At 39.1% G+C, this 13,341-nt stretch overlaps 1 protein-coding gene across 1 annotated transcript in view; it reads right to left on the bottom strand.

Moving 5' to 3' along the window:
* LOC114553537 (copine-9) overlaps positions 1 to 13,341 on the bottom strand; it is a 396,447-nt gene that overhangs the window by 113,456 nt on the left and 269,650 nt on the right. The window contains 3 exon segments of the mRNA XM_028574744.1: positions 7,569 to 7,673; positions 9,398 to 9,453; positions 9,455 to 9,502. Coding sequence (XP_028430545.1) covers positions 7,569 to 7,673; positions 9,398 to 9,453; positions 9,455 to 9,502 — 209 coding nt within the window.

The following is a 13,341-nucleotide window of genomic DNA, read 5'->3' as shown; positions in this document are numbered from 1 at the left end:
AATAAGAAAGATAGGCTATAGTCAAATTAAGAAGCTTCAAAGTAGGATTTGTGTTGTATGTCTTGTGTTGTTTTGTGTTGGTTTGTGTGTTTTGTTTTATGTTGCTGAGTTGGGAGTGCGATTTTGGAGAACTTGCACTGGGGTGCTGCCGCATGTGCTGCAAAGATGAGAAAGGGGGAGACTTTCAGACTTGAGGTGCAGCTTGAGATAAAGTGTTCTGTTTGTTAAAATAGCAGTTGTTTGACTATGAAACTATTTGATTGAGATCCATTGAATCTATAAATGAGAGTTACGTTGACAGATATAAAGAAAGAAAAATAGAAAAATTTCATAAAACATCTAGAGAAATGGCATAATAATTTAAAATGTCCTTCTAATTAGGAAGCCTTAACTATGCTTGCTTCTGAAGTATGAAAAGAAAAAATTGGGAGAAAGATTTGAGGATAAAAGTAGGCATGAACAAGGCTCAGGCCTGAAGAGAAAAAAGGGAAGGAAAGAAAAGATTAACAGCTGGCACAGGTGATTTGCGTCTGGAACCCAGACCAGTGATTGATCACCCTGGAATAAGAAAATTCCAGCCTCTATACCTCTATCGGAAGTAAGAGATGAGAGGACTGATTGATGGTTTCCAGGATTGTCACCTCTGCCATTCCAAAATGTTGGACCACTTGTTTTGAGTGGCAAGACATCTAAAATGATTTTACTTTGAATAAAATAATTCAAAGTTTGATAGTTTTATAAGGTTTTTGATTTTACTAAAAGTTCCCTACTGTACATGTGGTCACGTCCTTGCTCTAAGGACATGAGTGACATTTGTGAAGGTGGGAAACAGAACGAATGAATATGATTTCTGTGAAGTTAATTCAATCCTAATGAAACATTAGACTGAGTTGGTTCATATATTTTGTACATTAAAGGTGTAACAATTGTTACAAAAGATAGTTAGGAAAGTTGAGAGAAAATGGTAAGCGTATGTTGCAGAAAGGGAAAACCGAAAGGGAAAAGAAAGTTTTATGAGACAATGGAAAGAAAATAAGACATGACTTTAAGAGAAAGTTAAGGGTACAAGAATGTACTAAGTTGGTTAAAGACAGAAAGAGAGTGTTGTGAACGTGACAGAAAGACAAAGAAAGAGATACATGTATTTTTGAATTAGGATAATGGAGTTTATATTAATATTGTTGGTACAGAGATAACTGCAGTATTTGGGCTCCAATCTACAGGAGGGTAAACGTTTAGATGAGGATAGTAAAGACTTCTATATCACAAGCACCAAAACCTAGGAAAAATAGACAAATTGGGTAATTTTCAGGAATGACTAATGGTAATTTCAAAGACGAATTGCGAATTATTGTGATCCGACACAAATGAAAAAAAAAAGATTTAGGATTTGTGTAGATAAAACATATGTTTATGAAATATGATGTCTTATTGTTGTTAAAATGTCCAACAAATATATAGGTCTACAAGTTTGGTTGAAATGATTAGTTGCTTAAATACTTGGTTGATTGATAGAATTACTGGGATCATTTCCAGTTTAGGATATGGGAACTTTTCTGTGTTGTTACTCTTAGTACTTGAAGTTCATATTTTATGATACTTTTCTTACTTAGGTAATATTTTTGTAGCAATATTTTGAATCAACGATGTCACAGGTTAGAATGTAGAAAGAGAATTAAGAAAACTAAAATGAGTATGATTAAAGTAAAAGTAATGCCTCTTGGATGAGTTGTGTTTTGTGTTTATTCAGTGTGCCTCGATGGATGTCAGAGCGGACCTGTCTCACTCCCCCAACGAGCTACAAAACTGGTGATGGACAATACCAGACCCTGAACTACATGACCTCAATCCAACAGACACAGTATTCAGCGTTCAACTTTGGCCCCATCCCCCACACACTTGCAACAGAAACACATCTGGAGTTGGAGCAGCAGAAAAGGAGGGGTGACAGATTTGCAACTGCCCATGATTGAGTGGTTGAAGTGGACACCCAGATGTTTTTAGAGCATGATCAGAGACTGACATTAAAGAAGCAACGTTACACATGACCACAAAGTACTTTGTTGGACATTCACAGATGAACTGAAGTTTGAAGAGTTCATCCCAACTTTGCCTAGGCTCAGAAGATGTATGATGCTGAAAGTGATAAAGATCTTTACAGATCAGTGCTGACAATAGAACAAAGCGAGGCAGTGATCAGTCAGGAGAGTGATTATTGCATCAGAGATGAAGATGAACGAATAATAGAGAGAAGACAAGCAGAAACGACCATAAAGATGAATCCAAACTCCAAAAGTAAGAAGAAAATGACACATCTGGAAAATAAAGGAAAAGTGAGGTTCAGAAGGATGGAATTTGAAGATGATGATGATGATGATCAGAGTGATTCAGAAGAGATCATGGGTGAATATGATCCTGTGATTAGAAGGAGGCTGGCCAGAGCGGAGAAAAGAGGTGATGAAAAATGGAGGAAACAAAAAGATACAAGAGATCACACCTCTGATGAAAGTAAAGATGAAGACAGTGATGAAGATTTGGAGAGTAAAGGAGCTACAGGATTTCATCCTGCAGCGTCTAGCATAGAAGAGATTGAAAGAGACATGAAGCGATTAGAAGAGCAATACGAGAAGCTGAAGATACAGAGAGACAAATTGCTGAAAAGAGGATCACAGAAAGTGGAGAGAAAGTCAAGAAAAGGGAAAACTAGTAAGAAGATGCTTCCAGTGATAATTCAAGGACAAAATATGTCAGATATTCTTGATAAGTTGCCTACTCTTGAGGCTGGAGCACATCCTTGGATTTTGAAGTTGGAAGAAATTACGGTGGGAACACAGTATGTCATAGGAGATATTAAGAGACTTTTGACGAATCTTATTGGGATTCCGGCAATGGAAGAAATTCTACAGAAAGCTAGACTTAATCGACATGTGGGAACTGCTGTACATGATCCTGAGTTGTTGGTCGCAAGTAGAGGTCGACTGTGGAGAGCATTGAAAGATATGTTTCCAACAAATGTGCATCCGGACAATATCCAAATTGAGCCACTGAAACAAGAAGAAAAACCAAGAGCTTATGTGTTGAGAGCTTATCAGGTGTGGAGAAATATTACCGGAAATGATCCAGATGTGAGTCAAGTGGAGCAGTCAATTTTGCGAGCCAAACTACAGAAGGGGCTGCCATCACCACCACCCACAGCCAGTTTCTGGACAGATGCAGAACTGGAGAGGAAGAGGACGAGCTGGAAGATTTAATCCGTGTTTTATGCAATCTTCACAAGCGTGTTTCAATTGTGGACAGGATGGCCAATTTGCCCGTGATTGCAATATACCAGGATGGAATCCTACAGGAAATTACAGAAGAGGATTCAGGTGCCAACTAACGTCAATTGGAAGACCAGTGAACCCTTACAGGGGTCTGGAGCCAGGATTCTAGAGGTGCCCAGAAGATCTGAAAGGGAGGTGGCATCAGGGCCGGAAAGAGATCCAACAATTGAAGACAAGGACAGTCACAAGTTGGTACAGATCCCCACAGATGAGCGTGGACTTCAGCTGATTGACCAGAGAAGGAGGGGAGAGAGACCGAATTTGCTCTGGCGCATCGACGCATCAACGCATAACGACGAATAGAAAGTAGGTAATGCACTGACAACACACATTTTGAAAATACATATACTCTAAAGAAGTAATTGGTTCTATTTTTAAAATAGAGCTACTCTTATGTGAACACATCTATATGAAGGGTTAAGATAGAACTCTAAATTAAGCAACTTGGTATGAAAATCTTACATTTTGTCAGTACCTGGTGATATACATTCTATTAAATTTGAAATGACCTGTGACAGCTTCTAACAAGATTAGTGACAAACAAGTTATTTCAGTTGGGGTGTTAGGAAATGTTAAAAGAACATTTCACTGTTTTATTTTTGTGCTCCAATGATATTAATTTTTGAATATACATCTATTATTTGAGTGCTGCTCAAATAATTTATTGGGGAGTGATCTCATGTACAAATTTGAATTGGATTAATGTAAAGTTGTTACAAACAGCAGATTGAGAGTGCTGTTCTCAAAATTGTGTTAAAATAAGCTTAGAACAATTGTGTGACTATTAGTGAAAATAGCCTGATATTAACATCAGTAAACTATTCTTGGATCTTTAACACAAAAAGAAGGGCAAGGTGTATCACAAGTGTCATTAGGTCCATATGAAAATAGTAACAGTAATAATGTGAGAAAAGATAAGACCACTTCCACTCACAGATATATCTTAGTCAAATGAAAAGTTTTTGCATTGGTAAATTTGTTGTTTATAGTATATCAGTAATCTGTTCATATCATTCTTTCTAAGTACAGATTCACAAACGGAAATCAGTTATTACAGCTCAATGATGGATCAGCATATATATAGAGGTTTAGAAATTTGATTTGAATTTCACTATTCTGCATAAGTTGCAGTGGTGTTACTGAAGCCTGCAGGATTCTAACCTGTAGAGTTAGACAGTAAAATAACTTACAAAGACTCCAGAGTGAAGCTCTGCAATTCATTGAATTTTGATAGATTACAATTTTGGCTTATTAATTACAGAAACAATGTAATGGAGAGGAACGATTGTTCTGCACATTACATTTGCGAGTAGACTTGGTATGAAGAGTTTAGGATAATTTTCACAGTTCAACATGCTACACTGATGTGTTGAGATGTTAGTTTAAGTATCAGTCTAAATTTCAATGATGGCTTGCATTGAGAAATTGGAAATTCAGTATTTTCTAATATATGCATGGTTATAATTTTATAATGTGGCAAGGTGGCTACATTGCTTTATGCTAGTATATTGCTGTGTGTCAGGTTACTTTTCAGCCTCAGTCCAGTTTATACAGGAATGTCAAGTAGATAAGGTTGAAAGAAGGGGTGTTTAACATAAGGAGATCTATTACACCCACTGACTGTTAAATAAACAGTGAAGAGAGTTGTGTGTGATACATTGTAGAAAGTGCGTAATTACATGCTACAAAATGATTGGCTCTTAAAATAAATTTGGTCTTCTCTATCCAATTGGCTACATCTATACGTGTTTAAAAAAAATGGGGAGGTTTATGATTTGGTCAATTTGTTTGATTTAATTTGTTGAAGGTGTGATTGATACATTAGGATAAGAGTTATTTTTAAAATGACATAACTTTTGTTGCTGACTATCAATAAGTCAGCAAAGAGGGATTTAGGAAGCACATGAGTTAGCTTGTGTTGCAAAAGGAGGGAAACACTTGTTACAGCTAAATCTGATTCTAGTTCTGGAAGTAGAGTGAAGAGCGACAATGCACACTTTCGTAATCTTGAATCCTATCATTAGAGGATCAATCTGAGAGTATTGATGGAAAGTTTTCCATTTTTATCTGATTTTGCCGTAATTTTCACATTTCTTTGAATATTGTTTATTGTTTTTTATTTTATCAAAGGGGGGAAATGGAATGTGATTCATGTGATTCATATGTGATTCATATCATTCATATTATTTTTGATTCATTCATAGTAATTATGATATTTTATTTGATGTTTTCTTTTATGTGTTGTTTTGCAAAGATACTGGTTGTGTTTTCTTTTCTTCCAGAGTATATGGGGGAATGTGCAAAGGGAGATTCAAATACTTGAATATGGACAATAAAATGGACTGGATAGCTCTGAACAAGGAGATGTTCAGATTCCATCAACACTACACTGAAAGTTCAACACTGTGAAGGAGCTGCAGTGGATACATTCTTATGTTTTATCTGACATATATACATATATTTGCATGAATATTATTTACTTTTTGTCATATTCTTTTGTATTAAACAGTTCGAAGAATAATGTTTTGTTGTGGGATACATGTGGATACCTCAGATGTTTTTTTTATGTTTTTTGACGTGCAGGGACAGTGGGGTTTAGGTAAGGCGAGGTCCTTTTCCCAGATCCGATGAGTTGGTCAGTCTGAATTTGGACATTCTGATTTTATTTTGATTCCTGAGGCTGTCAAATGTATTTGAGTACACCAAGACATTACATGAATTGATAAAAAGATGTATAATTGATCTGGAGTACTGAATGTGGTCGCCTGGGGCAGAGGGGCCGTGAGAGAATTTTCCTGTCTAGATTGATTGATGGATATTTGGAAAGAAGCTGCCAGACAGGTTTTTCGCTCTTACACTCCATAAAATGTTTGTTTACATTTCCTGACATTGTTCACACTCTATGAAAACTTGTGTTATTTTGTAATAATCTTACTCTTTTTGTTTCGAGACTTAATTAGTCTCGAAGGGGGGAAATGAGGTATATTGTCATCTTATTGTATATGCATATTCTATATGATTTGTATTTAAGCTTTGGGTAACAAAGAAACCCAGATGAACTTTACCCTACTTTTAGAAAACACCTCTAACATCTGGAAAGTCTTATCAATGGGGCCCCCAATATGTTGAAAAGAAGGCCAGTTGGCTTGTAGCCACTGGTCAATTATTGATCCCACCCTAAGTTATAAAGAATAGATATACCATGTTAAAACAAAGAAAGTCAGAGGACCACTGGAGAATTGGGAAAACAGGTACTCTCCAAGCTCTGCAGGGCTTGTACATGATGCTGATTTCTTTGATATAGAGAGAGGCTTCATAGAAAGTGTTACCGCTTCATTTAAAGCGATGTATCACCAATTAGCCATACATAATCAGAATATAATGGTGCGCAGCAGGGCCGGCAGCCAAAATCCTGTACCTGTGCCTAAATTAAATTTTTTGTGAGATATGCAACACATCTAAATATTATAATAATAATAATAATAATATACTTAATGGCATTATTTAGAGTGGTTGAATAAACCGGTTAATGTTAGCACTCTACTTGTTGTGGAACATTACAGTGAGCATGTGTTTACAGAACTGTAATAAATGGATGGCCGAGTTATACAGTTATACAGTTATATGTGTGTATAAATGTGTGCATATGTTTTGTTGAAAGTCACTAGAGAGATGACTATATTAATTTGACCATGTGTAAAAGTATGAATTTTGTCTGAGAATGCGCAGCTCAAACGGGAGCAGATCAGAAAAAGAAAAAGCGTCATATTAAATTATGACCAAATATACTCATCAAAATAAAAAATAAAGGCTTGTCTCTAATATAAGTCTGCTTCAAATAAAGGCCCTGTACATTCTGCAGCTGAGGTAAATACAAATCAACAATGACTAAAGTCAAAGTATATGAAGTATATTAAGTTTTTAGAATAGCTCTCAACCTTATCATAAGCATCGATGCAAATTTCTAATGTAAGCGTACATTTTGTTATATTGTATGTTTTAGTTCCTCCCTTTTTGGAAATCATGCTGATCCAGTGTAGTTTCTTAAGTCACATCTACAGCCATCAGTCTTCCTGAATGCAATATGAAGCATATATTTAGGCAAAGAAGTGTTTCAAATGGATTACAACCAAAAGGACAAGCATTTAGGTCATGCATCAGCTGCCAGGAGATAAATCCAAACTCTCTATATGGAGTGATGGATCATAACAACATCTAACCTCTGACCTGTGTTCTGTCGCTCACCTGTCATAGTCTCCATTACATAGGGCTCGGACAGGGATGGTAAACGGCTGCCAAACAGGGTTTAGATTGTTCTTGATCATCTCAGTCTTGTGGCAGATGGTGAACCTGGAGACACAAAGAGACAGCTGAACACATCTGAACTTTTTGTTGAAAAAATAAAGGTTGATCCATCCTATGCAGAGGAAATCTGTCAGAGTTATTTTACAGAGCTTTTATCTCTAATGTATGAATATGTTTGCCTCAGCACAGAATATGTCTCAGGTTGTATTCACACTAGGGCTGGGACGATTCGTCGATGTAGTCAACGTCATCGACTTCATCGACGTCATCGACTACGTAAATGCGTTGACACAAATAATTTGCGTCGACGCGTCACTAAATAAAATAAATAAATAAAACTTGCGTGCAAATTAATTTATGTAATGTGGAACTAATGTAATGCGGAACTACTGTTAGATTCGCAGGTTCTAGGGACACCTAATATGTAGCCCCGCATTAGCTCTGAAGCTAGCTGAGCTCCTCCGCCTACATGCAGTTTTTTGTCAGGTCGATGGTCCATTGAGTGAGTCAGAGATAGCAGCACAAAAGGAGGAGTATGGCAAGTGGTGGCGACCCACAAGAGTTCCCTGCCGGCCTCTTTAAGATTGCAAGTTTGGGAAAATTTCAAGACTGTATGGCTGCACTGCAGCCTGGAGCCTCCCGTGTCACGCCTTCTCGTCTCATGCCGTCCCGCCTCGAAAACTTCGGTACAGTAGTAGGCTACAGACGAGAGAGTGGTAGATAAGACGAGGACTGTGTGTAGGCGTTGGGTATGTGAGTGGAAATACATCTAACATGCTAACGCATATCCGACGCCATCCCCCAGATGTGCCAATCACTGGAACAAGACAAAAACAACTGTCCAACTTCTCCTCCCTACAATGCTTAACCAGCCTTTAGATACAAATAATTAAAGTTAAATTAAAGGGAAAAGAGCTTGGATGTTAAACAAGAGCTTATTCATTATTTTACCTATTGTTAAAAAAAAAGAAAATACAGGTTAATCTCTCATACTTTTTTTGCACTTGCAAAGTTTTTATTTTTGTATTCCTCCTGAAAGTGACTTTATTTTGTGGTTGGATTGATAGCCTACATCTGGCTTCAGGTTGCACTAAAAATTCATTTTACTTGAACAATGCAGTGCGAAACAATTTTAATAAATAGAAATTTGAACCTTAATGAAATTTGTTTTGTGTAAATTGTTAATAATTGAGCAATGGGAAAATTATCGCTAATTGAAAAATTAATCGTTAGATTAATCGAAAAATTAATCGTTAGATTAGTCAACTAATCAAAAAAATAATCACTAGATTAATTGTTTAAAAAATAATCGTTTTGGACAGCCCTAATTCACACCTTGGACCAGTTGTTTTGCAACCTAGAGCGTGTCACTAGGTCCGGTTGGTTTGGGCGTATATAAACACAGCAATCGCACTCGGATGCAGGGCAAAACAAGTGGGCCGAGAACATCTTAAGGGGGCACTTCTTCTTATAAGATGCATCAGAACGTTTTCTAATCACAGTCTAGATGCTTTCTGGGGATGGATATTTTGTTTAGTATGCTTCCAAAATGAAGAAGGAAAATAAAAAAAGAGCAGGAAGCGTTTCTAGGCAAATCTTCCTGGTAACATTTCTGACCAATGAGAGACTAGAATGAGAGAGTCTTCCATCTGATGGGCAAGAAGGTTTCAAAGTCCTCATGGGACAGGATCCAACAGAGGAGTGGCATACTGGCCTCAACTGAAGGACAAGCATGTGGACTGAAAGTCATTGAACAAACACACACTTACGTCCCGTCCTCGTTGCTCCTGTAGAAGACCAGGAAAGGGTCAGACTTGCCAAAAAAAATCCTTTTTATCCAGCTTGTTGGCACAGAGCTGCATGGTGGCAATGTCCTGGGAGAACAACAACAGTTTATCTTTCACATGGTTTTCTTTTTGTTCAGACTTGGACTTGAGCCTTACCAGCATTACAAAATAATGTTTTTGTATGTTAATTGTCATTTAAATTCCTTAACCTAACTTCCTATGGGATTATCTTTGTGCCTTTAATTCCAAGCAAAACCTCTCAAGTATCAAGCAACAATCACTAACTCAAGGTGTTAAATGAATGTGTCCTCTGGGCTGCTGCCTGCTCTAATCCCGACTAAATTATATTAGCATTGGGGAGAGGGGGGGACAGACCAGGGTGTGCTAGCTGGCTAATTTAGCATTATGTTAGTTGACTACCCATACAGCTAACTTTACACGGCAAAGTTAATCTGTTGGTCTGTTCACCGTGGTCAAAACATCATAAGCGTTTTAAGTGATGTTGAAATTTGATTAATTTAATTAATTAAAATTTTTTAATTTATACTTTTAATTGATCCCCAGTGGGGAAATTACAATTTACATTTAATTTAGTTTGTTAGAACACCCTACATCCAGGTGTGAAATATACACACATATATTATATCTTTTAAACAGGCGTTTCTTCTTCACCACTGTGCAAACCTGTCCACAATCTTATTCAAATCCAGGTTTCATGCCAGATGGCTAGATGCAAATAAGCTAATTATGCATTCTGAACTCTTATGCCTCATTTCTACTGCATGGTTCGACTCAAACTCACTTTTGGTACAATGTGCTTTTCTCTATATGTAGCTCAGCGCAAATTCTGTCAGGGAGACTTCATTAACGTTTACACTCTTCACTTACTGATCAGCAGATCTATGCAGTCTTTGGATGCGCGGCTGCTGGATGTGGAGAGTTCCGCAGCTGCCGGTGCTTCGGCTACTGTTACTGCCGCTCTGGCCTCTACGTCACAGCAGGCGCCCAGTTTTCCTCAGCCCGGTTGAGGTTTAAAGTTCTGCTGGGGAAGGACATTAATTTGGTGTGCCTTATTTTGCCTTCTCCTGAGTGTGATAGGTCTTTCGTCTCCGGGGATAGTTTCTCTGCCGTGTTTAAATCTGTGGATCCCAGACTTCGGGAACTTTCTATCGGGCAGTTTGTGGTAGCTTTCCGTATCTACCGGGATGTGATTTGTTCTGTGTATCCGGACAGGAGACAGGAGTTTGACGCATATTTGGCTCTTATCGGAGATCTTGTCACTGTGGTGTTTATTCTTTCTTTTATTCTTTCTATGTTTTATATATATATATTTTTATGTTCTGAGTCTTCTGTGAAGCACTTTGGAAACTTTGTGTTTGTAAAATGTGCTATAGAAATAAAGTGGATTGGATTGGATTATCGGAGATCTCAATCTGAAATACGGTAGGAACGTGTTTTTTCAGTATCACAAAGCCTTCTCTATCAAATCTGTTCTTTATATTGCCCGGTCTAATGTGCGCCTGAACTGGTCCATACTGGACACCGAGCTTCTGGTCACGGGGGATCTCCAGTGTTGTCATGCTTGTCGTGCGGCGTTGTGGGACATTATGCCTCCCTCTACCCTGCCGTGGCGTTTCAGCGTTCGAACGCCAGGGTTTCTTTCCAGCGTCCTCCTCTGAGACATCCTGTTCCTGGTGTGGATTCATGTGGGCGTCAGGTTCAAAATTCTCGATATACTCCCATTTGTAATAATTTTAATAAAGGCATTTGTACGTTCCCTATCTGCGTGTTCCTTCACGTTTGCAGCGACTGCCGAGATGCTCATCCCAGGTCGGTCTGCCCCTGGCGCCCGGCTCCCACCCGGAGGGCCCAGCAACAGTTTCAACATGGTTCAAAGACATTTTGAAAATACATCCTTCCACTCCAATAAATGTACAGGCATTGGCATTTGAATTATCGTCTCATCCTAATTCTGTGTTTGTGGATCATCTTCTCTCTGTTCTCTCACAGGGTTTTTGGGTGGGTGTGCTCTCCTATCCTCCTGTAACATACGTGGCTAAAAATCTTCTCTCTGCCGTCTCTGATCCAGATGCTGTCTCCCTGCTGTTGGCTTTGGAGGTTAGGAAAGGGTATGTCATCAGGCCGTTCGCATCTTCTGCGTTTTCTGTGTTTCGGTGGCAAATTCGCTACTGGTAAATATTCGGGCAAGAAGCGGCTGATTTTTGATCTGTCTGCGCTGCGCTTGGGAGGTATTTCTAGTGTGAATAGTCTCATTCCGCTTGCCACCTTTTCGCTACATTACGCCACCGTTGATAACGCCATCAGACTGATTAAACTGGCTGGCAGGGGGGCTTGGCTCTCTAAAGGTGTAGACACATATAGCCGACGGGCGACCGTTGACAGAAAACCCCGTCGATATGATCAGTCGCGTCCCCGAGGTCCAAAAAACTGCCACAGAACAGACCAAAAAGACGAGAGGAGACGAGACGTAATACATCCCTATAACAGCAGGCGGCGCTAATCTGTAATGTCGCCCAAGAAATGAAAACCGGCAGCTGATTGGACAAACACGTCACATGGTTTTTTTTTCTCCGGAAATTCAGAGCCGGACTGTCATGGCGGCCGTTCAGAATACGATCTCATATTGTACTAAAATAGTTCATTGAAACGTGTTTCTGAAAACATTTTAAGCGAGAAATAGGCCATGCAGTTGCTGAATCAGTCTTCATTTCAGATCAACAAAGGTCAATTTAAAAGATTTTCATTAGATTTTGAGAGACTGTAGTCACCTCATTCCGCTCGTCATTTCCGGGTGAGTCCCGACTTCCCTGCCGCCGACCGAACACGTCAGGAACAGATTTGAGTCACTGACCTCGCCAGACTGTCCCACGGCCGATAATCGGCCTGATGTGTCCCGGCCCTAAGGCCGACATTACCGACGCTTTCAAGATTGTGCCCATTCATCCTTCCCAGTGGCCTCTTTTTTGGCGGGTGCGGCTGACGTTTGGGTGTAGGAGCAGCCCGTGTATTTTCAACCACATTTCTGAAGCTCTGTGCTGGATCCTGCTTAACAGGGTTGGGGTGCCTTTGGTACTTCATTTGCTCGATGATTTTTTGCTTGTTGATCCCCCTCATGATAGTGCTGGCTCGTCCCCCGGGCAAGCTGAGGGGTACCTCTGTAGGAGGCTAACACTGCATGAAAAGTGGGATTTTCGTCAGTAAGCGGCACTGTAGATTGTCGTGTAACTTCAGGTTTACGACTGTACACGGCAATTTACAGGCAACACCGAAACCTGCCGTGAATTGTTGGAAATTGATGTGGGCCTTGCTTGTCAGTTGTCCCCCCATGCCCCTCCCCCCCTCCCTCTAATTCTAGGGGAAGCTTTAACATGTAAATGAAAATGCTGTGAGCTATACAAATGCAAATCAGGGTAGCAGCAGGGGAGTTTTACCCCAGGTGACATTTTCTAAAAGGTATTAACTTAATTTTAAGAAAATCTCTTAAAATAGATCAGGCATTATTGAAGACTCTTCAGTTTTAGCTTGAATTGATTTATTTAATGAAAGTATGATTAATTACTGTGTATGTCATTAGCAATGACCAATGTTATATAAAAAAGATACACAAAATAATTTATTTCAACAATTAGTTTTAATCAGGCTTTGCCACAAAGGAAAAATGTGCATTCCATGCAAAAAACATCACTCTCCTAGAGCTCAACCACTGTGCATAGTGGCATGACTACAGTGACCTTTCTTTGGTCTTGCTCATCCAAGATTGTCTGGTGGAATGGAGACAGAGGCACCACTGTACAGTCTTTCTGCTGACACCAAAACACTGTGCTTCACATAAAGCATATCACCTGTGTCATAGCATGATAAGGTCCCAACCATTTGTCTTCTTAAAATACTGGCAAATTCAGCAC

Source organism: Perca flavescens, chromosome 4 (genome assembly GCF_004354835.1).
Source record: "Perca flavescens isolate YP-PL-M2 chromosome 4, PFLA_1.0, whole genome shotgun sequence".
In the NCBI taxonomy this organism is placed as follows: domain Eukaryota; kingdom Metazoa; phylum Chordata; class Actinopteri; order Perciformes; family Percidae; genus Perca; species Perca flavescens.
Note: the sequence above shows the minus strand (reverse complement) of the source record. Positions and strands in the feature narration are given on the sequence as shown.